Source organism: Anomalospiza imberbis, chromosome 1 (assembly GCF_031753505.1).
Source record: "Anomalospiza imberbis isolate Cuckoo-Finch-1a 21T00152 chromosome 1, ASM3175350v1, whole genome shotgun sequence".
NCBI classification, from domain to species: domain Eukaryota; kingdom Metazoa; phylum Chordata; class Aves; order Passeriformes; family Viduidae; genus Anomalospiza; species Anomalospiza imberbis.
Window position 1 is genome coordinate 2,924,492 of NC_089681.1, and position 24,595 is coordinate 2,949,086.

The 24,595-nt window shown below is 62.4% G+C and overlaps 1 protein-coding gene and 1 long non-coding RNA gene across 3 annotated transcripts in view; one reads left to right on the top strand and one right to left on the bottom strand.

Moving 5' to 3' along the window:
* Positions 1-1,143: 1,143 nt before the first annotated feature.
* On the bottom strand, positions 1,144-5,140 carry LOC137468121 (uncharacterized). The gene is made up of 3 exons (XR_010995766.1): positions 4,487-5,140; positions 3,448-4,001; positions 1,144-2,707 (listed from the first exon to the last, which is right to left on the bottom strand). It is a non-coding gene; the product is annotated as an uncharacterized lncRNA (long non-coding RNA).
* A 121-nt stretch (positions 5,141-5,261) lies between these two features.
* NRBP2 (nuclear receptor binding protein 2) overlaps positions 5,262-24,595 on the top strand; it is a 32,123-nt gene continuing 12,789 nt past the window's right edge. The window contains exons 1-8 of one of the 2 annotated variants that reach the window (XM_068179478.1): positions 5,262-5,666; positions 20,307-20,429; positions 21,720-21,815; positions 21,935-22,024; positions 23,147-23,187; positions 23,291-23,385; positions 23,905-23,928; positions 24,166-24,249. In XM_068179478.1, the coding sequence (XP_068035579.1) occupies positions 5,550-5,666; positions 20,307-20,429; positions 21,720-21,815; positions 21,935-22,024; positions 23,147-23,187; positions 23,291-23,385; positions 23,905-23,928; positions 24,166-24,249 (670 nt within the window). In that variant the 5' untranslated portion in view covers positions 5,262-5,549. Of the gene's footprint in view, positions 5,667-20,306; positions 20,430-21,719; positions 21,822-21,934; positions 22,025-23,146; positions 23,188-23,290; positions 23,386-23,904; positions 23,929-24,165; positions 24,250-24,595 lie in introns of both variants that reach the window. The other variant, XM_068179469.1, reaches the window with a different exon arrangement.

Sequence of the window (24,595 nt, forward strand, 5' to 3'; positions counted from 1 at the left end):
CGTGGCCACTTCCAGCCGATGCCCTCGTCCGAGCAGCGCCCGCGGCTCCGTGGTCAGCCTCACCTCCGCACGCAGCTGGCTGCCCTCCCGCTTCTGGGAGCACTTGGGGAAGAGCTGGAGACGTGTTTCCTGCCCAGCAGGAGCACGGGCAGGGCTGGGACGGACAGAAGGAGCCGTTCCGGAGGCTGCAACCCCTTTCCCGCCCCGCGCCCCCGGGGGGATGATCTCAGCAGCACCAGCTGTGGAAGTGCTTCCAGAAAACTGCTCTGCCCCTCTGCCAGCATCGCTCTGATCCTGGGGTGTTGGATTCCTGCTGACCTGCACCCCCTAATTCGCACACCTGAGTTAGCTGCTGACACCTGCGGGGTCCACACCTGCGCAGGCGATGCTGCAGGTGAGGAGCTGCGGGGCAGGGCAGGTTAAAACCCGGCGGAACTCAGCCACACAAACGGATCCTGCGGCCCTCAGAGCCCCTGCCACAATCGTGCTCGGACAGATGGAGCGGCGGGAAGATGTTTGCCAGATCCACGGAGCCGCTTTGGCACCTAAGCCTTCAACCTCGACACGGAGCGAGCTGTGCAACAACACATGACATCATCACACCCCGGCCCCATCCGTCAAACGCGGATAAAAATAGGCACACGCCGAGAGGGGCCTCCCGGCAGCGAGAGGGGAAGGGAAGCAGGGAGCTTCCCCCAGCCCCGGCACCTCCCAGCCCCGCGGAGCCAGCTCGGGGGGCAGGGCTGGGGGTTCCTGCTCCTCCCGGAGCTGTTCCCCCGACCCTGCAGAGGTGCCAGAAGGGATAAAAGCAAACTGACCTGAGAGGGGCTCGGGAGCGCCCACGGGTTCTGCCAGCTCGCAGCCGGAGCACGTTCAGGGGGATCCACAGCTGGGACCCTCGTTAAACAACACCAGGAGCTGCAGGCTGGCTGCACACCCGCGTGGGATCACCCCTGCACTCCCCTCTGGGGTCACCCCTGCACACCCCTCTGGGATCACCCCTGCACACCCCTCTGGGATCACCCCTGCACACCCCACTGGGATCACCTGCCAGCCCTGCAGGGTCAGCAGCACCGTGAGCTCCCGAGGTCCCGGTCCGAGCCCAGCCCTGGAGGGAGCCCAGGGCGCCTGGGGACAGGGGTGACAGAGGTCTCAGGGGAGACAGGGGAAACAGAGGTGAAAGGGGTCTCAGAGGTGACAGGGGTCTCAGAGGTGACAGGGGTGACAGGAGAGACAGAGGTCTCAGGGGTGACAGGGGTCTCAGGGGTGACAGAGGTGACAGGAGCCCCAGCTCCACCCTCCTGTCTGGCAGTGCTGCCTGGCAGGGCCGTGCAGGCAGAACTCACCCCCGACAGCAAATCCTGCCTGCCCGGCCTCCCACACACCACAGTCCTGGATGGAAACCAAACCCTGGACCTTTAGACCCGTAATCCCACTGCTGAGATCCCCCAAGCCCTCAGCCAGGAGCTCCGGCCTGCTCCTGTGCTCGGGGCAGCTAGGAAGGAGCTGGGGAAAGGAGGGGTTGGTGGCAGCACAGCCAGGTGAGCTGCCCTGCCAGCAGCATTCCCTGCTGGAGCCCTGGTGCCAGAGGGACCTTCCCAGGCTCCCTGCCTGCAAACCCTGGTGTGAGAAGGTGAGACCGGGCAGGGGGACAACCTGAGAGGGGCTGGCAGAGGGAAAGGACAGAGTCGGGCACTAAAGGTGTCTGCAGCTGCCCCACACCTGGGGATTCTCAGTGGAAATGGCCTTGTAGGGGCTGGTGGAGGAAATGCAGCCAGTCCCTGGGCATGAGAATCATGGAATGGTTTGGGCTGGAAAAGCCCCCTGAGCCCATCAAGCCAAGCTGTTCCCCAGCACTGCCAAGGCCACCACTGACCACGTCCCCAAGTGCCACATCCACATGGCTGTTAAATCCCTCCAGGAATGGGGACTCCCCCCTTTCCCTGAGCAGCCGTGCCAGGACTGGACAGCCCTTTCCAAGAAGGAATTTTCCTAATATTCCACCTAAACCTCCCCTGGCACAGCCCGAGGCCATTCCCTCTCCTCCTGTTCCTGTTCTCTGGGAGCAGAGCCCGACCCCTCCTGGCTGCCCCCTCTTGTCAGGGACTTCTTGGGAATGAGGTCTCTCCCCCCTCCAAGCCTCCTTTTCTCCAGGGTGAGTGCCCCCAGCTCCCTCAGCCTCCCCTGGTGCTCCAGGCCCTTCCCAGTTCCACTCCTGTCTCTGGACATGCTCCAGCCCTTCAATGTCCTTCTTTTCATGCGGGAGAGGCACAAAACTGCCCCAGGACTGGAGGTGCCTCAGCGGTGCCAGCACAGGGGGTTGCTGCCCTGGGCCTGTAGCCACACTGTGGCTGGAACAAGCCAGGGGCTGTTGCCCACCTGGGCACACCTGGACGTTCTGGCAGGGTTGTGGATTGTCCAGCTCTAGGCAGGCAGAGCATGGGGCTCTGGGTGTGGGTGTGGAGCCCTGTGGGTCCCGCAGCCTCAGGACAGCAGTCACGGGCAGGGCTCAAGTCCACGCTGCCTGCACTGCCCGGGCCCTGCTCCCTCTCAGAATTCCCAGCTGGAGCCCTGGGAGCAGGCGGGTGCTGCAGGAGGTCACACTCACCACGGGAGTGTGGAGGCCAGCAGCACAGAGCCGTTTCTCCTGTCTTTGGTGATTTGGTGTCTGGGACAAGCAGAGGAGGAAGGACGGTGTGACTCCTGCCTGGAAAGGAACAGCAGGGCGGGTATTGCTGTGTGTCCTCCAGCAAAAAAATCCACGTATGGGACACTGAGGATGAGGAGGTGACGCTCTATGGACAGGTGTGATAGGCAGGGGGAACACAGGAGATGGTCACTGCTGAGGGAACACCAGTCCAAAGAAGCTGAGGATCCCCACAGCGGGAATGCTGCACTCCAAGTGACCAACCTCGGACAAGGAGATCCAGGGCCCAGCCAGCTACTGCTGCTGGGTGGGATTTATGTGCCTCAAGGGACCTTAAGGACTCCTGTAGGAGCTGCTGGGCTGGGCCAGGCCATGGACATGGGAGCCTCCAGCCATGGATGTGTCCCCCGTGTGGGTGACATCGCGTGGGAGATCCCCAGAGAGTCTCTGCAGACCAAAATCCTCCCCCCAGAAAGCTGGAAGCAGCTCCCCAGCTCAGACCTGAGCCCACCGTGTGCCTGCAGCCCTGCACCCCATTTCCACCAGTTGATCCCGAGAGGAACAGCACAAGGACTTGAGCAGGGGCCAGGCTGTGTTCCATCAGCTGCAGCTCCTGGCAATGCACAGCGCGGAGCCTCTGGAGCCAGAAGCTGCATCTGCGTCTCTGCTTAATAGCACTCAATCAATTTCTCTCCCGCAGATTTGCCTAATGGCTTTTTAAAACCCCTTTAATATCAACTTGGGCCGCTGCGAACACCCTGTGGCAACGAATTCCGCCGCGGATCACACCAAGCACTCACCCCCAGGATCAGTCAAAGATTTCCCCCCTCCGGGCGCTCCACAGCTCCATCGGGCTTCCCAGCTGCCACCCCGCGTGGAACGACACGCCTGGAAGGAGCAGGCTGTGCTCTGCTGTGTGCTCTCCAGCACACGAGGAGGAGCAGGAGAAGGGAGGGGAGGTGTGGGACGGTGAGGAGCCTCTCCCCGTGCCCTCCCCACGCCGGCCCCGCGCTCCAGCCCCGCACGTCCCCAGCCCGGGTGTTCTCCCAGCTGAGTAACTGGTTTCGCACGAAAGCTTGTCCACACCTCTGCCACCCCTCCCTGTGCCACCAGAGCCAGCATTGTAGCCCAACCACCCAGAAACTTCAGCGGCATCAGCAAACTCTGCCAAGTCATTGTTCATCCCTTTTCAGGGGTGCTGGAGGTGGTGAAAGGCAGTTCCACGAGTCAGCCAGGGCCAGGAGGTGGTCACGGAGGCTGGGAGGTGGTCACGGAGGGCCGTGGGGAGCTGGAGTCAGCCGAGGCTGGGAGGTGGTCACGGAGGCTGCGAGGTGGCCACGGAACGCTGCAGGGGCTGTGGAGATGGGAAAGGTGCCTGGGTGTGGTGTGCGGCTGTTGTGTTTGGTTGCAACATTTTTATCCCTTGTCCTTGAACTTATTCCCAGACTTCACTGTGATAAGAGCCAGGGGTGGACTTCCCTTCCAGCCCTGTCTGGCACGCATGGGACAAGGTCACCCACCGTGGGAGCTCGTGGCACCTGGCACAGAGCACGGTGGTGTAACGGGGGCTGGATGGGTGCCGGGAGGTGGCCGTGGCCCAGGGGGTGATGATGGGGGGGGGGGGGGGGCCTTGGCCAGGGCCAGCTCGGGGTCACACTGGCATCGGGGGCTCACCCAGGTGGGCTCAGACACGGGGCTGCAGCTGGAGGCACCATCTACCCTGGTGCCGCAGTTAGAGCAGCCCAGGTGGTGGCCCGGCGGGACCTGGTGGTGGCCCACACCAGGAAACACCTCGTGTTCCCTTCTCCTGTGCCAGGGCCGGGATGTTGTGTACCATACCTGGTGTGCACTTCCCGTGTCACCTCGCCCAGAGCCACCCTCGCCGTGGTCCTCTCGGTTAACCGCGGCGCCCAGAGCAGCCGCAGCCCGGAGGAGGAGGACGAGCCCAAACCCCGCCAGGCGCCAGTACAGCACGGAAGAAAGGGTGGGACAACGAACGGTCGGGCTAAAAGTAACTGGAGACGGCCAGAAAAAGAAAAAAAAAAAAAAGAAAAAGAAAAAAAACATCTAAAGAGCCAGAGACTTCCCATGGAATGAAAACATCTGTTGGGCGCCGGGTGGGGGCTGCTCCAGACCTTTCGGGGTGCCCAGGGCCCGGCGAGGGGGGTCCCGCAGAGGTCCAGCCCCCGGCAGTGGCGCGGGGCAGGGGCTGCTCGGGAAGATGCCGCGGTGGCCCGGGCACGTCCAGGGACGACTGCGGGGAGCGGGCAGAGCCCCCCGAGATGAGGGGGCAGCGGCCGGGGGGAGGCTGGGCAAGGCAGCACCACCGGCATGGGACGGGCCCGGGAACGGGGCTCCGAGGGGTGGGACAAACCCCGGGGCCCCGGGAGGGTGCAACCGGCGGCTACTGGGGGGGAGGACACGGACACGCACCGGGCTGTCCCGGGGCGGGTCGAGCCCGGCGGCGCATCCCGGTGCGGGAGCTGCAGGGGGTGAAGGGGGGGCCGGGGGTGCGGGAGTGCCGGGGGTGCGGGAGCTGCCGGGGGTGCCGGGGCCCCTCCCGGCGGGGCGGGGCGTGCGCGGCCGCACGTCCGGAGCGGGGCGGGACGAGACCGGGCCGGCCCCGCGCGGCACCGGCAGAGTGCGGTGGGGCTCGAGGCGGTGCAGAACCGTGCGGTGCCGCTCGGCTCGGCTCCGTTTCGGTTCCTTCGGCTCGGTTCCGGTTCGCTTCCCTTCGGTGCGGCGCGCATCAGCTCGGCTCGACGTGATTCAGAGCGGCTCGTGGTCGGATCGGATCGGATCTAAGAGGATCGGGTCGGACTAGAGCTCGGCAGAGCCCGGCAGATTTCGGCACAGCCCGGCACAGCTCGACACAGCCCGCAGAGCGCGGTTCGCGGCGGGGATGGCGGTGCCGGAGCCGGACGCGCGGCTGGCGCAGGAGAAGGAGGAGGAGAGCGAGGAGGAGAGCGAGGTGCTGGAGGAGAGTCCCTGCGGCCGCTGGCAGAAGCGCCGCGAGCAGGTGGGAGCCGGGCGCGGCGGGTCGGGAATGCCGGAGAGCGGCCATGGAACGCCGGGAGATGGGATGCGGATGCCGGGGAATGGGGATGGGGACGCCTCCGCCGGGCCCTGCGGGGCCCCAGGCTGTGCGGGGCACGGGCAGCGCCCGCAGGTGCCCAGGCACGGCGTTGGCCGCGGCCGGAGGGCGATGCGGGGAGCGGGGAGCGAGTCCCCGGGGGCGGCCGGAGGCGCGGGGAGCCGGCTCGGTCATGCCCGGGTCGGGCTGTGCCGGTGAAGAAAGCCGAGCTCGCCATGCCACAGCGCTTCGTGTGCCGGTGCGGAAAGCCGAGCTCGCCTTGTCTCGGTGCGGGAAGCCGAGCCCGCCTTGTCTCGGTGCGGGCTGTGCCGGTGCGGGGACCGGGCTCACCGTGCCCAGGTGCGCGGGCTCCGGGCTCGCCATGCCGGGTGTGGGGAGCCGATCTCATCGTGCCCCGGTGCGGCTGCTGCTGGGGCTTTCACCGTGCCTTGCACTGGGGTGTCTGGAGCAGGAGTCGGGCTCTTCGTGTCCCGGTGTTGGGTGCTGGGAAGCCGGGCTCATCGAGCCCCGTTGGGAGGGCCCGGGAGCTGGGCTCGCCGTGCCCCGGTGTGGGAAGCCCCGGTGCGGAGGGCCGGGCTGTGCCCCGGGGCTGTCCGGGCCCGTCCCGCGGCTCCGATGCCCGCGGGACCAGCGGGGCCGGGCTGCCGGCAGCCGCCCCGCGGGGCCGCTGGAGGCTCCCGGAGGGTTCTGCTGGTCTGGGTCCCGGAGCTGTGCCCGGCGACAGCCCCACAAGTCGCGGCATGGTGACCCCGGGGCGCTGGCCCGGAGCTCCTGCGGGAACGAGGACTTGCCGGGTCACTGGTGGGGTGTCGGGACTGCCCTCAGAGCCCACCCCCAGGGCTGGAGAGCGCGGTTCCTCCTCTCCAGAGAAGGGGGTTAGTTCACTTCAGCTCATCTTCCTCCGCCAGGGTGCAGCATCAGGAGCGCCTCCCCAAAACTGGGGCTGGAGTCACCGTGTCTCTGCCAGGGAGCAGAGCCGGCGGGTGAATCCTGACCCCAGGCCGGGGCTGGGGGACAGACACGCCACAGGCACTGCCGGAGGGGAAAAGGCCCATCCAAGGCCACACCCTTTATCTGCCCCTTATCTCTCCTCTCCCCGGTTAAGGAGCCGGCCCCAGCGTTCAGCTCAGCCTGTGGCTGCATCTCCCGGCCTGAATTCGCAGCCTGGGCTTCGCTGCGATCTTGATAACCTGCTCTTGGCTGATAACTGGCTCCTGGCTGATAAGCTGCTCTGCCAGCGCTGTCAGTCAGCACCTGCCCTTCTGTCCCTCGGTGCTGCCAGGTGCTTCCACGCCCACACACCCCTTCCCCCCGTTCCTGCTCCCTCCCCCTCTCTGGAAAACACCTTCCCCACACCAGGGTGCCTGCCCCTGACCCTCGTGAAATGGAGGACACTGAGGAGCTGGAGCGTGTTCAGAGACAGGAATAGAACTGGGAAGGTCTGGGGCACCAGGAGAGGCTGGGGGACCTGGGAAAGGGGCTCAGCCTGGAGAAAAGGAGGCTCAGGAGGGACTTTGTGGCTCTGCACAGCTCCTGACAGGAGGGGACAGCTGAGAGGGTTGGGCTCTGCTCCCAGGGAACAGGGACAGGAGGAGAGGGAACGACCTCAGGCTGGGCCAGGGGAAGTTTGGGTGGGATATTGTGAAAATTCCTTCCGTCTGTCCTGGCCAAACAGCGATGTTTAATGGTGAGGATTTCAGTGCTGACCTTGTGCAGGAGCTGCTGTGCCTGGACCTGGCCCAGGAGGGTTCACCCTCCTGTGCAGGCCTGGGAGAAGCAGGAACCCCCCAGTGCCATCTCCACACAAGCGCTTTGGGTCTCGGTGCCGTGCTCTCCATCCCCAGGGATTTTCCAGCTGGAGCAGTGGGAAGGGAGGGTTTGCCTTCCCAAGGGCAGCACAGCTGTTCCAGGAGAGCTGGAGTGGCAGGAAGGCTCCCTGATTGCCGAGTGGAGGAAGTTTTGTGCAGGAGCTGTGTTTGTGCACATCCACAGATGCTTCGTGACGTGCAGGAAGGAGCCGGGCGCTGGAGATCCATTCTCCTCTCGCTGCCCTCAGCTCTGCTGGGCTTTGTGCCCACAGGGAGCTTCCCTCGCTCTGCTGAAGATCCACTGCCATTATTTATTTCCCTAATCACCTTGTCGGAGAGTCCAGCCCTGTGTGGGACCCTGGGAGCTGTGCCCGATCTCTGCTTTGGAGGGCAGGGCCATCAGGGTGGCACTGTCCTGGTGGGCAGAGCTTGAACGGGGAGCCTGGAATGCTAGTGGAGCACAGGCAGGTGTGCTGCTTGACCCGGGAGGCCCAGCCTGGAGAAAAGGAGGCTCTGGGGGGATCTTCTGGCTCTGCACAACTCTCTGACAGGAGGGGGCAGCCAGGTGGGGGTCAGGCTGTGCTCTCAGGGAACAGTGGGACACGGGCAAACGGCCTCAAGTTGTGCCAGGGGAGGTTTAGGTGGGATATTGGGAAAATTGCTCCTGGAAAGGGTTGCCCAGGGCAGTGGTGGAGTCCCCACCCGGGGGGAGATTTCCCATCCCTGTAGGTGTGGTGCCTGGGAAGTGGGTTGGTGGTGGCCTCGGCACTGCTGGGACAGGATGGACTCAGTGGGCTCAGAGGCTTTTCCAACCCAAACCATTCCATGGTTCCAAGGTTCTGCAGCTTGAAAGCGATATATTGACATTATTGTACATTAATGGTGTGGACACAAGGGCTGCACCTTGTTTTCACACAGAGGGCTCTGCTGGGCCTGCCCTGCCCCTGGCAAAAATCTCCCTTCCCAGCCTCCTTGGCCTATTTGTGATCCTTTATTCCTCAGGGATGTGGCGTCACAGGGAGGCACCAGCAGTTCAGGGAACAGGAGCCCTTGGACAAGGTGTGAGGAGAAGCAGCTCCACGGCCCTTGTGGTGCCCCAGCCCCAGCCCAGCCCTGCCCTGCCCCTCTCAGAGCTCTCCTGTTGTTTGTGAACTGCTGCTGGCACAGCATTTTCCACGTGGGAGCACCGGGGCTCTTTCAGCCTTGCCTTGATGACCTCATTTGCTTTTCCCACCCACCCTGGGGAGTATGAGCAGAAGGGAGAAGAGACTTGGTTTCCTGCTTTTGTGAAAAGTTTTGTGCCTCTGCTGGTGTGAGCGGGGCTGTGGTGAGCCCCAGCAGCTCGTGCTGGGCTCAGTCTGGTTTATCCCTGCTGGTTTGGGTTCCCAAACCCTCGATCTGCCCGGGAAGGGGGGGCTGTGACCAGCAGGTGTTTGCTGCTCACCACTGCTGGCCCCAGCACGTTCATCTGTCCCATGTCCTGGGGTCAGGCTGTGATTTCCACACCCTCCCCCTCATCTCTCCCACCCGTTTCCACCTCTCAATTCTGCCACAGGTGCTCCCTGTGGGAATGCCCTTGGCCACCTCTGGGCTCCTGCAGGCCGTCCCTTGGGATGAGAGTGGCAGAGCTCAGCCGTGGCTCATGGACGGACCTTTGGAGTTGTTCCTAGAATTTATTCCTCTAAGCCACCCTGGAGTTGTCCCTTGCTCATAATTCTGCTGCTGCTTCCAGTGTGGGATTTGCCTTGGAGCGGCCTTGGAATTGAGTGAGGGAAGGGATAGGGCATCCGGAGGGACCTGGACAGGCTGGGGAGGTGGGGCCGAACGATCCCTGTGCACCTGGGCCAGGCTCCAGCACAGACACGGGCTGGGGGGACTGGCTGGAGGGAATCTCTGGGCTGCTGGGAAAGGCTGGACATGCCCCCAAACCCCCCGTGCCCTGGGCTGATCCCCCAGCAGGAAAGGAGTGGGGGATTCTGTCCCTCTGCCCCTGTGCTCAGGTGAGAGCCCGCCTGCAGAGCTGCCCCAGCCCTGGGGCCAACAGCAGCAGGACCTGGAGCTGCTGGAGAGAGACCAGAGGAGCCCAGGAGCTGCTCCAGGGCTGGAGCCAGACTGGGAGAGCTGGGGGTGCTCACCTGGAGAGGAGAATGCTCCAGGGAGAGCTCAGAGCCCCTTGCAGGGACCGAAGGGGCTCCAGGAGAGCTGGAGAGGGACTGGGGACAAGGCCTGGAGGGACAGGACACAGGGAACGGCTCCCAGTGCCAGAGGGCAGGGATGGATGGGATATCGAGAAGGAATTTCTGGTTTGGCCCTGGCACGGCACGGGGAGCCCAGAGAAGCTGTGGCTGCCCCTGGATCCCTGGAGGTTTTCCAGGCCAGGCTGGATGGGGTTTGGAGCATCCTGGGCCGGAGGAAGGTGTCTCTGCCCATGCCGCAGGGTGGGACTGGGGGTCTTGAATGTCCCTTCCCACCCAAACCATCCTGGGATGCTCCAGTTCCGACTCTGAGCCTTAACTCATCCAGCAGGGTGAAAGGAGGGAAAGGGGGAAACAGCAGCATAAATGCAGGGGAGAAGTGCTGAAGCAGCAGTTAAGGAAAACAAAGTGATGTTAAAAGTCAGCAACAGGGGGAGGTTTTGGGGTGTTGCTGTAGGTTCCCACAGATCAGAGAATGAAAACAAAACATGGAAAAAGAGTGTAAGCGATGGAATCCCGTGAGGTGCAGGGGGTTCCCATTTTTAGGCATTAATGAGGTTTGCACTTGGCAGCAGGATCCCGGTTCCATGGTGGATGACTTGGGAAGGCTCCAACTATGCAATATCTGCCACGGGGTTATTTTTAAAAGCTGCTTTGTTGCCAGCCATCCCCAGGGATCTGGGCTGGGAGCGTGCGGAGCTGTGAGGAGCTTTTCCAGCACAGGGGGATCAGCTGCAGGACTTGGCTCCCTCTTTTCCTGCCATCTCTTTTGTTCTTGCCTCTCTCTGCTTCTGTGGCTTTTGTTTGCCACGGGTGAACTTTGCAGGGTGAGTTTGGGGTGACCCTGCCGAGCTCAGCTGATCTTGCAGGTGAACTTACAGGACTTTTGGGTTAAAATCCAAGAATTCAGGGTGTTATCCTGGAATTTAGGGTTAAAATCCAAGAATTCAGGGTGTTATCCTGGAATTTAGGGTTAAAATCCAAGAATTCAGGGTGTTATCCTGGAATTTAGGGTTAATATCCAAGAATTCAGGGTGATATCCTAGAATTTAGGGTTAATATCCAAGAATTCAGGGTGATATCCTAGAATTTAGGGTTAATATCCTAGAATTCAGGGTGATATCCTAGAATTTAGGGTTAATATCCAAGAATTGAGGATGATATCCAAAACTTTAGGGCTAATATCCAAGAATTCAGGATGATATCCAAAAATTTAGGGTTAATATCCAAGAATTCAGGATGACATTCAAAATTTTAGGGTTAATACCCAAGAATTTTGGCTCATATCCAAGACTTTAGGGTTAATAGCCGACACTTTAGGACAGTGAAGGCTTCACCCTGACTGTGCTCTGAACAGGGGTTTTGGGGCACCCCAGAGGCTTCTAGTTAAAGGCAAACCAAAAGGAAATGGAGCTCTAGTGGAAAGCTCACCAGCAGATAAATATTGCTGGAGGCAGACAGTGGAGCTCTGTCCCCAGCACGTGCTCCGGGGGTCTGGCAAGGAACAAGCCCTGGCTGTGCCAGATTTAGAGTCCTCCCCATCACCCTCCAGGCTCGTGTGGGCGGACCGGAGCCTGTTGTGGATGGTGCCCCGGGGCTGCTCTCCCCGTGCCACGTTCTCCATTTCACGGAGCCTTTAATCCTCCGGGACCTTACCCGGCCACAACAATCCCGTGCCTTGTTCTCGCTGCTGGGGAGGGGGCTGACGTCAGCCTGCCGTGAGGCTTCAGTGCAGGAACTCGTGGTTTGTCATGCAGGAACACGCTCCTTTATCCCCATCCATGTTCTGCAAGGAGAGCCTGGCTGCAGCTCTTTTATCCCATCCCTGTTATGTATGAGGATGCCTGGCTGCAGTTTCTTTATCCCATCCCTGCTGTGCACGGGAATTCCAGGCTGCAGCTCCTTTATCCCATCCCTGTCCTGCACGGGAATTCCAGGCTGCAGCTCCTTTATCCCATCCCTGCTGTGCACAGGAATTCCAGGCTGCAGCTCCTTTATCCCATCCCTGCTGTGCACGGGAATTCCAGGCTGCAGCTCCTTTATTCCATCCCTGTTGTGTATGGGAATTCCTGGCTGCAGCTGCTTTATCCCATCCCTGTTGTGTATGAGGATTCCTGGCTGCAGTTTCTTTATCCCATCCCTGCTGTGGACGGGAATTCCAGGCTGCAGCTCCTTTATCCCATCCCTGTTGTGTATGAGGATTCCTGGCTGCAGTTTCTTTATCCCATCCCTGTCCTGCACGGGAATTCCAGGCTGCAGCTCCTTTATCCCATCCCTGTCCTGCACGGGAATTCCAGGCTGCAGCTCCTTTATCCCATCCCTGTCCTGCACGGGAATTCCAGGCTGCAGCTCCTTTATCCCATCCCTGCTGTGCACGGGAATTCCAGGCTGCAGCTCCTTTATCCCATTCCTGTTGTGTATGGGAATTCCTGGCTGCAGCTCCTTTATCCCATCCCTGTTGTGTATGAGGATTCCTGGCTGCAGTTTCTTTATACCATCCCTGTCCTGCACAGGAATTCCAGGCTGCAGCTCCTTTATCCCATCCCTGTTGTGTATGAGGATTCCTGGCTGCAGTTTCTTTATACCATCCCTGTCCTGCACGGGAATTCCAGGCTGCAGCTCCTTTATCCCATCCCTGTCCTGCACGGGAATTCCAGGCTGCAGCTCCTTTATCCTATCCCTGCTGTGCACGGGAATTCCAGGCTGCAGCTCCTTTATCCCATCCCTGTCCTGCACGGGAATTCCAGGCTGCAGCTCCTTTATCCCATCCTTGCTGTGCACAGGAATTCCAGGCTGCAGTTCCTTTATCCCGTCCCTGTCCTGCACAGGAATTCCAGGCTTCAGTTTCTTTATCCCATTCCTGTTGTGTACAGGAATTCTAGGCTGCAGCTCCTTTATCCCATCCCTACTGTGCACGGGAATTCCAGGCTGCAGCTCCTTTATCTCATCCCTGTCCTGCACGGGAATTCCAGGCTGCAGCTCCTTTATCTCATCCCTGCTGTGCACAGGAATTCCAGGCTGCAGTTTCTTTATCCCGTCCCTGTCCTGCACGGGAATTCCAGGCTTCAGTTTCTTTATCCCATTCCTGTTGTGTACAGGAATTCTAGGCTGCAGTTTCTTTATCCCATTCCTGTTGTGTATGAGGAATTCCAGGCTGCAGCTGCTTTATCCCTCCCTGTCCTGCACAGGAATTCCAGGCTGCAGCTCCTTTATCCCATCCCTGCTGTGCACAGGAATTCCAGGCTGTAGCTCCTTTATCCCATCCCTGTTGTGTATGGGAATTCCAGGCTGCAGCTCCTTTATCCCATTCCTGCTGTGCACAGGAATTCTAGGCTGCAGCTGCTTTATCCCTCCCTGTCCTGTACGGGTATTCCAGGCTACATCCCGTTGCTCCCTACTTGCTCCAGGGCAGTACCTGTCTCCCGACTCTCCTCGAATTCTCAAATGGATGCAGCTCCTCTGCTCCCAGCCCGTTCCTTCTGTGCCCCCCCCCCCCCCAAAGTGTTACAATTCCTGACATTTGCCATGTTTTCTTCCCTTTCCTGTCTTTATCCGAGCTGTTTTTTGGCCCTTTCCCTCTCTTTCCCAAGGGGGTGGTTTTGTTGGCAGTGCCCGAGTTGCAGCCGGCTCCCGCCCCGTCTTTGCCCCTTCCTGCTTTTCCTCTGCTGTGACCGGGAGACCTTCGCAGTCCCTGCGGGTTTTGTGCTCCCTGCTGGGCCGGGGGTGTCCCAGGCCGTGTCCCAGGCCGGATGAAGGGCCTGGACATTCCTGGATATTCCTCCTGCTGGAATGCTGTGGCTCAGCTCCGCTCTGAGCAGGGCATGGCAAACCCGCGGCTGAGCTTCCTGCAGGGCTGACAGGCTGCTCGCCGAGGGCTTCCTGGAGCAAGATCACGGAAATCAGACCGAATTCCTCCGAGCCGGGCTGATTCCTGCTGGTCCCTGCTCCTGCCTGGCCCACGGAGGCTGCTGGGCTGGGATGCTGTTCCAGCACGGCCGGGTGTGTCCTGGCCAGGCACTGCAGGGGCTCCCGGGGCCTTTGGCCCGGCTGGGGCTAGTGCAGTGGGATGGGGCACAGCATTCCTGTGGGATGGGGCACAGGATGCCCAGGGATGGGGCACAGCATTCCCATGGGATGGGGCACAGCATTTCCATGGGATGAGATACAAGATGCCCAGGGATGGAGTACAGGATGCTCAGGGATGGGGCGCAGCATTCCCATGGGATGGGGCACAGGATGCCCAGGGATGGAGCACGGCATTCCCATGGGATGGGGCACAGCATTCCTGTGGGATTGGGCACAGCATTCCCTTGAGGCACAGCATTCCCGTGGGATGGGGCACAGCATTCCCATGGGATTGGGCACAGCATTCCCATGGGATGGGGCACAGCATTTCCATGGGATGAGATACAGGATGCCCAGGGATGGAGTACAGGATGCTCAGGGATGGGGCGCAGCATTCCCATGGGATGGGGCACAGGATGCCCAGGGATGGGATGCCACCTGCTCATCCTCTCCCTGGGCATCTGCTGCTCCCACCTTCTGCCCCAACCCCTCTGGGCTCCACTCACCCAGTGCAGGCTGGCACTGGGATCCTCTCCCTGTCCTCCCTGATCCTGCAGAGCCCCATGCTACTGCCAGCCCCGTTTCCTGGGAGAGGGGGCTGGGCTGGAGTGACCCTGGCTTGTGTCACCTCCCCAGGCTGGGCTGGGCTGGGGTGACCCCAGGTTTGTGTCACCTCCCCAGGCTGTGCTGGGGTGACCCCAGGTTTGTGTCACCTCCCCAGGCTGTGCTGGGCTGGGGTGACCCTGGCTTGTGTCACCTCCCCAGGCTGTGCTGGGCTGGGGTGACCCCAGGTTTGTGTCACCTCCCCAGGCTGGGCTGGGCTGGGGTGACTCCAGGTTTGTGTCACCTCCCCAGGCTGTGTTGGGCTGGGGTGACCCCAGGTTTGTGTCACCTCCCCAGGCTGGGCCGGGATGACCCCAGGCCCATGTCCCCTCCCGGGCCATGCAGGGCCTGGGGGTAAAGCAAACATTGCTGCCGGCTCCGGCTGCAGGCGTGGGCAGGGAACGGCTTCTCCCAGGAAATAAGAGCCCTGCCGCTGCCCCGTGCAGGATCTCTCCTGGCTCTGCTCAGGGCAGTGGAAAAATACTCCTCTGTCCCCTTCCCGCGGCAGGGGCCCGAGAACAGGGATCGCAGTGTTCGCTCGGCAGCCGCCGGGCAGGAGGGCAGGGCAGGGAAGGGCAGGGCAGCCGTGGGCACGGAGGGAAGCAGAGACTTCCAGCCCTCCCACCGTGGGCAGGGGCAGCTCCCGAAATCCTTCTGGGAGAGGCAGGGTCTCTGTCTGCTGGCATGGCACAGGGACCCCTGGGCTGCTGTGGCTGCCAAGCAGGAATCTCCTGGGAAGGGACAGTGGGAACCACTGCCAGAGAGCAGTGCTAGATATGGGATGGATGGGATTTTGGGAATGAATTCCTCTCTGTGAGGGTGATGGGGACTTGCAATGGGAGCAGTGCTAGATATGGGATGGATGGGATTTTGGTAAGGAATTCCTCCCCGTGAGGGTGGTGGGGTGTTGCAATGGAATTCCCAGAGCAGCTGTGGCTGCCCCTGGATCCCTGGAAGTGTGAAAGCCAGGTTGGAGGGTGCTTGGAGCAATCTGGGCTAGTGAGAGGTGTCCCCGCCACGGCAGGGGGTGAAACGAGGTGAGCTTTGGGGTCCCTTCCCACCCACACCACCCCGGACTTTGACAATTCTGTGACAGGGAGAGTTCCTGGAAAAGAGCTGGGTGCCATGGGTGCCCCTCCTGCCCCGGATGGGGCAGCTGGCACTGCCTGTCCCTCTGTTGGGTTGTCCCTGACTCAGTTTCCCTGCCCGCTGTCCCAGGCCCGGGGCACAGCCACGCACTGGGGTGCTTCTCCTGGGTGACTGGGCAGCCCTGCTGCTCTCTGCCCCAGCTCTGCTCCTTCCCCCATGCTCCAGGACAGAACTGGTCACCAGTGCCTGTGAGGGGCAGCACGGCAGAGCCCGTCCTGTGCCTCCCTGCCCTCGGCGGGGGCTCCTCGGCCAGGCAGGGCTGAGTCAGTGCTGAGCTCACGGCTTTGTGACAGACAGGATCAAATGCTTCACTGGAACCAAAATATTTTCCATCCCGCGCCTTCCCCTCACCTGCAGGTTGTGTAACAGGATGGCGGGGACAGAACAGGTTTGTCTGGCACCGCGGATTCCTGGGCAGAGCCGCGGGGCCGGGGCCGTCCCCAGCCCTGGGGGCTCCTGCCCGGGCACAGCTACTGCCAGCCGAGGGACAGCCTCTGTCCTGGCCTGGGGCTGCTGCTGCTGCTGCCAGTCCCCTCGCTGGGGACAGAGGGGTGCGGGTGGCCCTTCTGCTTCCCCTGGAGCAGGAGCTGGGAGCCTGGAGCGTGCTCCCAGCTCGGGACAGGGGGTATGACAGTCGCTTAGCCGGGCACGGCAAGGCACAGGAGGTCGGTGACCCCTCACCTTCGGGGCCCGCGGGCTCTGCCCGTGCTGCCACTCCCCGTCCCTGACCCTTGGGGACCTGCAGGACACAGCTCAGGTGTCCCTGACTGGGGCCTCGGCCCGCTCAGCTCCCTTTTTTCCTTTCCCGTGTTTTCTGAAGCGATTTCTGTGTTGCAACAGCCGCCCCTGCCCTGCTTGGGGCCACAGCCGGGGACGGTGGGGCACAGCCTCGGGCAGGGCCAGGGGACACGGGGTTTGGGGGACACGGGTGGCTCAGGGCCAGCAGGCCCCCGTCCCTGCTGCTCGAGGGGTGTCCCCGTGTCCCACCAGGAGCCGGACGCTGTCACCCGGCTGGCGGGACAGGGGGTGGACAGGCCGGGCTGGCCTTTCCTCCGCAGAGGCTTTGTGTTTGCCGCCCGGCCCCGTGCTCCCCCAAATCCGCCCGTGCCCAGCAGCAAATGCCCTGGGGGCACAAAGGACTGGAATAACCGCTGCACACCGTCAGTGGAGAATCATGGAATGCCTCGGGTGGGAAGGGACCTCACAGCCCCCCCGCCATGGGAGCAAAACCTCCTCTCCCCGGTATTCTCAGCCCCATCCCCCGGCTGCTCTCCCAGCCCCGCAGCCGCATCCCTGAGCTCGTTCCCGTGCCTGGCTCAGCCCTCGCTGACGAGAAAAGCTCAGAAGGTAGCGATTGCTTGGAAGCTGCAACCCGATCTTTGGTAAAGCTGCCCTGCCTCGTCCCCAGCGGCCGCTCCGGGCGCCGGGCGAGCGCTCCCGGCAGCGGCGGCGCTCCCGGAACGGCGCCGGTGCCGCGCGGTGCGCACGGAGCTGCATAACGGGAGCGGGATAACCAGCGGGATGAACCATGGGGGAATAAACCCCGGGGGATGAACCCCGGAGACCTGCGCCGCCGCGTTTTGTCCCAGTCAGGCTGTGCGGAAAATGCCGCGTTTATTTATTTATGGAGGCCAGGCCGGAGCTCGGAGCGAGAGCAGCCGGTGGGGATCGGCTTTGTTCTCACTCGGCACAAGACGGAGCACGGCCGTGTCCGCATGGGGCGGGGAAGGGTCTGGAGGTCACGGTCTGGAGCCTTCCGGATCCCGGCAGATCCTGGCAGTGGTCCCACTGCTGGGGTTCATCCCACTGGCCAGGTTTGGGGTTCATCCCACTGCTGGGGTCCATCCCAATGCTGGGGTCCATCCCAATGCTGGGGTCCATCCCAATGCTGGGGTCCATCCCCCTGGCCAGGTTTGGGGTTCATCCCACTGCTGGGTCCATCCCAATGCTGGGGTCCATCCCCCTGGCCAGGTTTGGGGTTCATCCCACTGCTGGGTTCATCCCAATGCTGGGGTCCATCCCCCTGGCGAGGTTTGGGGTTCATCCCACTGCTGGGTTCATCCCAATGCTGGGGCTAATCCCAATGCTGGGGTTCATCCCACTGCTGGGGCTAATCCCAATGCTGGGGTTCATCCCACTGGCCAGGTTTGGGGTCCATCCCCCTGCTCGGGTTGAGATCCCAGCAGCTCCACTGCCCAATCCCTGGGTGCCGGGATGCCCTTCAGGCTCAGAAAGAGCTTGTTTGGAGCTGGGAGGGAATGGGACGAGAAGGGCTTTGACGTCCCTCCAACCCAAAGCTGTGATTCCAAGACGCTTGTGTGATTTCAGTCTGGCTGTGTGCACTGGGATCACTGGGATCACTGGGAAGGCTGTGGCCCATCCCTCACTGGCCGTGCCGGGCTCTGTGCGAAGCCTGTGCCGGGCAGAAGGAGGAACAGAGGTGCTTTGTGTGCCCGCAGCATGAGCTGGGCATGACCTGCCTGGGCGTGCCCTGCTAACGAGCTGGGGGTGCTGAGCGCCCATGGCTGCCCCAAGACCCGCAGGGACCAGCCCCAAACCGGCCAGTGGGATGGACCCCAAACCTGGCCAGTGGGATGGACCCCAGCAGTGGGATGGACCCCAAAACTGGCCAGTGGGATGAACCCCAGCAGTGGGATGGACCCCAAACCTGGCCAGTGGGATGGACCCCAAACCTGGCCAGTGGGATGAACCCCAAACCTGGCCAGTGGGATTGACCCCAGCAGTGGGATGAGCCCCAGCAGTGGGATGAGCCCCGAGCCCAGAACCCCAGCAGTGGGATCAGCTCTGGGATCAGGACAAGCACTGGCAGCAGGATGAGCCCCAAGCCCCAGCAGCAGCACACCAAGTACCTGTACCTGCCCCGGAAGCAGCAGAACAATCCCGGTTTCCTCTGGCTTCCTGTTTTACCTGGGCTGGAGATGGGTCCTGGTGGTTGTGGCTGCTCTGGAGAGCAGGAGGGCCCGTGCAGGATGTCACCTGAGGAGGTGACACCTGAGGAGGCGACAGCTGTGGAGGTCACAGCTGTGGAGGCGACAGCTGAGGAGGTGACACCTGCGGAGGCGACAGCTGTGGAGGTGACACCTGCGGAACTGCCCCGCACGGGGTCCTGGGATGGGGATCTGTGGCCTCAGGGAATGGGAAGTGCTTGGGCAGGGGCTGGGGCTGCAGCCAGGCTCCTCAGGGCATCCCGAGGTGATGTGATGGCTTTGGTTTGTCCCGAGGTGGTGTGGTGGCTTTGGTTTGTGCAGAGGTGATGTGGTGACTTTGGTTTGTCCCGAGGTGATGTGGTGGCTTTGGTTTGTGCAGAGGTGATGCGGTGGCTTTGGTTTTTCCAGTGGTGATGCGGTGGCTTTGGTTTGTGCAGAGATTGTGTGGTGGCTTTGGTTTGTGCAGAGGTGATGTGGTGGCTTTGGTTTGTGCAGAGGTGATGTGGTGGCTTTGGTTTGTCCCAAGGTGATGTGGTGGCTTTGGTTTGTCCCAAGGTGATGTGGTGGCTTTGGTTTGTGCAGAGGTGATGTGGTGGCTTTGGTTTGTGCCGAGGTGATGCGGTGGCTTTGGTTTGTGCAGGGGTGTTGTGATGGCTTTGGTTTGTCCAGTGGTGATGTGGTGGCTTTGGTTTGTGCCGAGGTGATGCGGTGGCTTTGGTTTGTGCTGAGGTGATGTGGTGGCTTTGGTTTGTGCAGAGGTGATGTGGTGGCTTTGGTTTGTGCCGAGGTGATGTGGTGGCTTTGGTTTGTGCAGAGGTGATGTGGTGGCTTTGGTTTGTGCAGAGGTGATGTGGTGGCTTTGGTTTGTGCCGAGGTGATGCGGTGGCTTTGGTTTGTGCAGGGGTGGTGTGATGGCTTTGGTTTGTCCAGTGGTGATGTGGTGGCTTTGGTTTGTGCCAAGGTGATGCGGTGGCTTTGGTTTGTGCCGAGGTGATGTGGTGGCTTTGGTTTGTGCAGAGGTGATGTGGTGGCTTTGATTTGTGCAGACCTTTCCCTGGACACGGCAGGTGGGGGTGGCTCCCCGTGGCTGCTGGGATGGGGTGCAGGGCACGTCCCCAGCTGGGTGCAGGAGCGGGGCCAGTCCAAGCCACACTAGTGAGGAGCCACAGGGCCAGCTCAGGATCCGCTCAGGACCTGCTCCGAGGGGCTGCTTCTCCTGCTGCCTCCTGGCCAAGAGCTCCCACAGCACAGGCACCAGCTGGGGATTCGCTCCACGCTCCAGCTCCCAGCCAGAGCCTCTCCCGTGGCCACTCCAGGGACCTTCCTTCCAAAAGGAATTATTTCTAACACAGTGCCTTGTTGCCGTGGCAGGGAGAGTTGTAAGAGTGTTGTAAGAGCGTGGAGACTCCGCTGCTCCTGGGCAGGAATCGGGTTTCAGGCTGTTTCATTTATTATTTGTTATGGATTTATTTGTGCATTTTCTCTGGGAAACGTCGGTGTCAGCGGCTCTGGAGGCACTCACTGCTCTGCCAGTTGAATGGAGGTGATTGTGCAACAAAGCTGAGGTCACAGTGCACCTCCCAAAGCAGTGGGTTCCCGTGGTCAGAAGCTCTCTGTATTCCCAGAAATGCTTGGAGGTGGGCCTGTGGATAAACCAGTCAGACTGACCAGCAAGGTCTGGCTGATCAGGCCAGGATGGGCCATTCCTGGGCCAAAGAGAAAAGGAAATGGGTTTTTTTGGGAGTTGCCCATGCAGCAGGTGGTGCCAGCCTCCCCTGAAGCCTTGCCTGTCCCCAGGTGAACCAAGGGAACATGCCCGGCATCCAGAGCACCTTCCTGGCCATGGACACGGAGGAGGGTGTGGAGGTGGTGTGGAACGAGCTGCTCTTCACCGACAAGAAGGCCTTCAAAGCACACGAGGTGAGACCCCGAGAGCCCCACACCTTCCTGGGCGGGGCACAGCCTGGCAGGATGGGCTCCTGCCCCCAGGCACTGGGCCTTCCTTGGCTGCTCCCTCAAATGGAGCTCCTTCGAACCTCACACCAGTGTCCATGGGCATCCCCAGCTCCTGGGGGTGCCCTGCCCCATCCCAGGAGCTTCTGCATGGCAGGGCCTTCCTCCTCACCTGTCCTGACCCATCCCAGGACCCTCCTCCTCACCTGTCCTCCTCCACCCAAGCATCTTCGTCCTCACCTGTCCTGCCCCATCCCAGCACCTTCCTCCTCACCTGTCCTGACCCATCCCAGGAGCTTCCTCCTCACCTGTCCTGCCCCATCCCAGGAGCTTCTGCATCCCAGGACCTTCCTCCTCACCTGTTCTGCTCCATCCCAGCATCTTCCTCGTCACCTGTCCTGCCCCATGCCAGGACCTTCCTCCTCACCTGTCCTGCCCCATCCCAGCACCTTCCTCCTCACCTGTCCTGACCCATCCCAGCACCTTCTGCATCCCAGGACCTTCCTCCTCACCTGTCCTGCCCCAACCCAGCACTTTCCTCCTCACCTGTCCTGACCCATCCCAGCACCTTCTGCATCCCAGGACCTTCCTCCTCACCTGTCCTGCCCCAACCCAGCACCTTCCTCCTCACCTGTCCTGACCCATCCCAGGACCCTCCTCCTCACCTGTCCTGCCCCATCCCAGCACCTTCCTCCTCACCTGTCCTGCCCCATCCCAGCACCTTCCTCCTCACCTGTCCTGACCCATCCCAGCACCTTCTGCATCCCAGGACCTTCCTCCTCACCTGTCCTGCCCCATCCCAGCACCTTCCTCCTCACCTGTCCTGCCCCACCCCAGCACCTTCCTCCTCACCTGTCCTGACCCATCCCAGCACCTTCTGCATCCCAGGACCTTCCTCGTCACCTGTCCTGCCCCAACCCAGCACCTTCCTCCTCACCTGTCCTGCCCCAACCCAGCACCTTCCTCCTCACCTGTCCTGACCCATCCCAGCACCTTCTGCATCCCAGGACCTTCCTCCTCACCTGTCCTGCCCCATCCCAGCACCTTCCTCCTCACCTGTCCTGCCCCACCCCAGCACCTTCCTCCTCACCTGTCCTGACCCATCCCAGCACCTTCTGCATCCCAGGACCTTCCTCCTCACCTGTCCTGACCCATCCCAGCACCTTCCTCCTCACCTGTCCTGCCCCATCCCAGCACCTTCCTCCTCACCTGTCCTGACCCACCCCAGGACCTCACCTGTGCCCTGTGTGCCCCCAGGAGAAGATCAAGACCATGTTTGAGCAGCTGGTGCTGGTGGATCACCCCAACATCGTGAAGCTCCACAAGTACTGGCTGGATGTGAAGGACTCCAAGGCACGGGTAAGGGTCTGGGGGGGCTCTGGGTGGGTAGGAGGGGATCCCAGCTCTGCTCTTCAGCCTCCCTTCCCCTCTGGGGCTGGGCTGGGGGGAGCTGACCCCCTGTCCCCTGCCAGGTCATCTTCATCACGGAGTACGTGTCCTCGGGGAGCCTGAAGCAGTTCCTGAAGAAAACCAAGAAGAACCACAAGGCCATGAACGCCCGGGTGAGCTCCTGGAGCAGCACGGGTCCCAGCTGGAGCGGGTGGCTCTGCGTCCCCGTCCCAGGGAGGGTGTCTGGGATCCAACAGGGCACAGCAGGTGGGAGCTGCTGTCACATGGGGACCCTGCTGGAGCCCACCTGAGCCCAGACTGGATCCCACTGGCCCCAAGGTGGCAGTGGCTGCAGTGGGTGACGCTGCCCCAGGTGCTCCCAGTGTCCTGCCCCTGCCCAGGCTGGCACCTTGGGGACAAGGAACCAGCACCACCTGCACAGCCACTGCCCAGGGCTGCTGTGAGGGACCCGGGGGATGATCCAGAGCCACCCCTACCGTGGGCAGGGCCACCTTCCCCTGTCCCTGGCTGCTCCAAGCCCCATCCAGCCTGGCCTTGGGCACTGCCAAGGACCCAGGGGCAGCCACAGCTGCTCTGGGCACCCTGTGCCAAGGCCTGCCCACCCTGGAAGGGAAGGATTTCCTCCCAAAATCCCACCTGACCCTGCCCTGTGCCCGTGGGAGCCATTCCCCCCTGTCCCATCCCTCCATCCCTTGTCCAGAGTCCCTCCCCCTCTCCTCAGCCCTGAGCCATTTGCTGCAGTCGCTGGAGCAGGGGACAGGGACAGCTTTTGTGGGACAGGGTGGGACACACCCCTGTGCCGTGGCAGGGCCAGGGGGATGTCCCTGTCCCTGGGAAAGGGTGGGAAAGGCACAGGGAATGGGTTGGAAGGACTCTGAGCATGGCACAGGGGGATGTCCCTGTCACTGGGAACGGGTGGGAAGGGCACAGGGGGATGTCCCTGTCATTGGGAACGGGTGGGAAGGGCACAGGGGGATGTCCCTGTCCCTGGGATGGGGTGGGAAGCCCTGGCCTGGCCGGGGTGCCAGTGTGTCCTGGCTGATGGAGCTGTGTCCCTGCTCTGTCCCTGCCCTGTCCCTGCCCTGTCCCTGACTGTCCCTGCCCTGTCCCTCTCCCTGCCCTGTCCCTGCCCCTGACTGTCCCTGTCCCTGCCCCTGCCCTGTCCCTGCCCTGTCCCTGCCCTGTCCCTGACTGTCCCTGCCCTGTCCCTCTCCCTGCCCTGTCCCTGTCCCTGCTCTGTCCCTGTCCCTGCTCTGTCCCTGTCCCTGCCCTAGGCCTGGAAGCGCTGGTGCACCCAAATCCTCTCGGCTCTCAGGTGAGGCTCCCCTGGCTCCCCGCCCTGCCCCGCGGGGTGCCGGGGCTGCGGGCTGTGCTCGGGACACCCCTGTGCCCCCCGTGCCCCCCCTGTGCCCCCCCAGCTTCCTGCATTCCTGCGAGCCCCCCATCATCCATGGCAACCTGACCAGCGACACCATCTTCATCCAGCACAACGGGCTCATCAAGATCGGCTCCGGTGGGCAGCGCCGGCCCCGCCCGGGGTCACGGGGGTCTGGGGGGTGTGGGGGTCACGGTGGTCACAGGGGTCTGGGGGAGTCACAGGGGTCTGTGGCAGGCTGGGGTTCACAGGGGTCGGGGGGTCACGGGTCTGGGGCATTCTGGGGGGGTCACAGGGGTCTGGAGGAGGCTGGGGGGGTCACAGGGGTCCGAGGGGGTCTGAGGGGTTCCAAGGCGGTCAGAGGGGATACAAGGAGGTTTGGGGGGGAGGTCCAAGGGGTTCAAGATGGCCCCAAGGGGGCCAGAGGGGTCTAAGGAATCCAGGGGGGTCTGGGGGTCCGAGGGGTTCTGGGGGGGTCAGAGGGCGTCCGAGGGGGTTGGCAGGAGGAAGGGGGGCACGGGTCATGGGGTGTGTGTGGGGGGTCCTGGCCAGGCAGGAGCCCTGGGAATTGCAGGGTCCCTTTTTGGGGTGCCAACCTTGGTGTTCCCTTTTCTTCTCCCTCCGGATGCCCGGCCCCACCCCGGCGCCGCCCGGCAGTTTGGCACCGGGTGTTTGCCAACGGTGAGTGACCCGTGGCCACCTCCCTGCAGAGGGGGCTCCTGGCGTGGGCAGGGGCACGGATCACCTCAGACCCCACGGGTGGGCACTCCCTGACCCCAGGGGTGGGCACTCACAGACCCCATGGGTAGTCACTCTCACGGGTGGGCTCGCTCACGGGAGGGCACACACAGACCCTATGGGTGGGCTCGCTCACGGGTGGGCATCCACACCCCCTGAGGGCCTGCCCCTCTCCCCCAGCGCTCCCGGACGATCTCCGCAGCCCCATCCGGATCGAGCGGGAGGAGCTGCGCAACCTGCACTTCTTCCCTCCCGAATACGGCCGTGAGCGGGGCTGGGAACGGGAACGGGAATGGGGCTGGGAATGGGAACAGGGCATGGGGAACGGGAACAGGGCACGGGGAACGGGAATGGGGCTGGAAACAGGGCTGGGAACGGGGCATGGGAACGGGAACAGGGCATGGGGAACGGGAATGGGGAACAGGAACGGGAACGGGGCTGGGAACAGGGCGCAGGAACAGGGAATGGGAACAGGGCATGGGGAATGGGGAACAGGAACGGGAACGGGGCTGGGAATGGGCACGGGGCACGGAGAACAGGGCTGGGAACGGGGCACGGGGGGACTGCACGGCAGGGGAGGGCAGGGGAGGGGAGAAGAGGTGGGAACAGG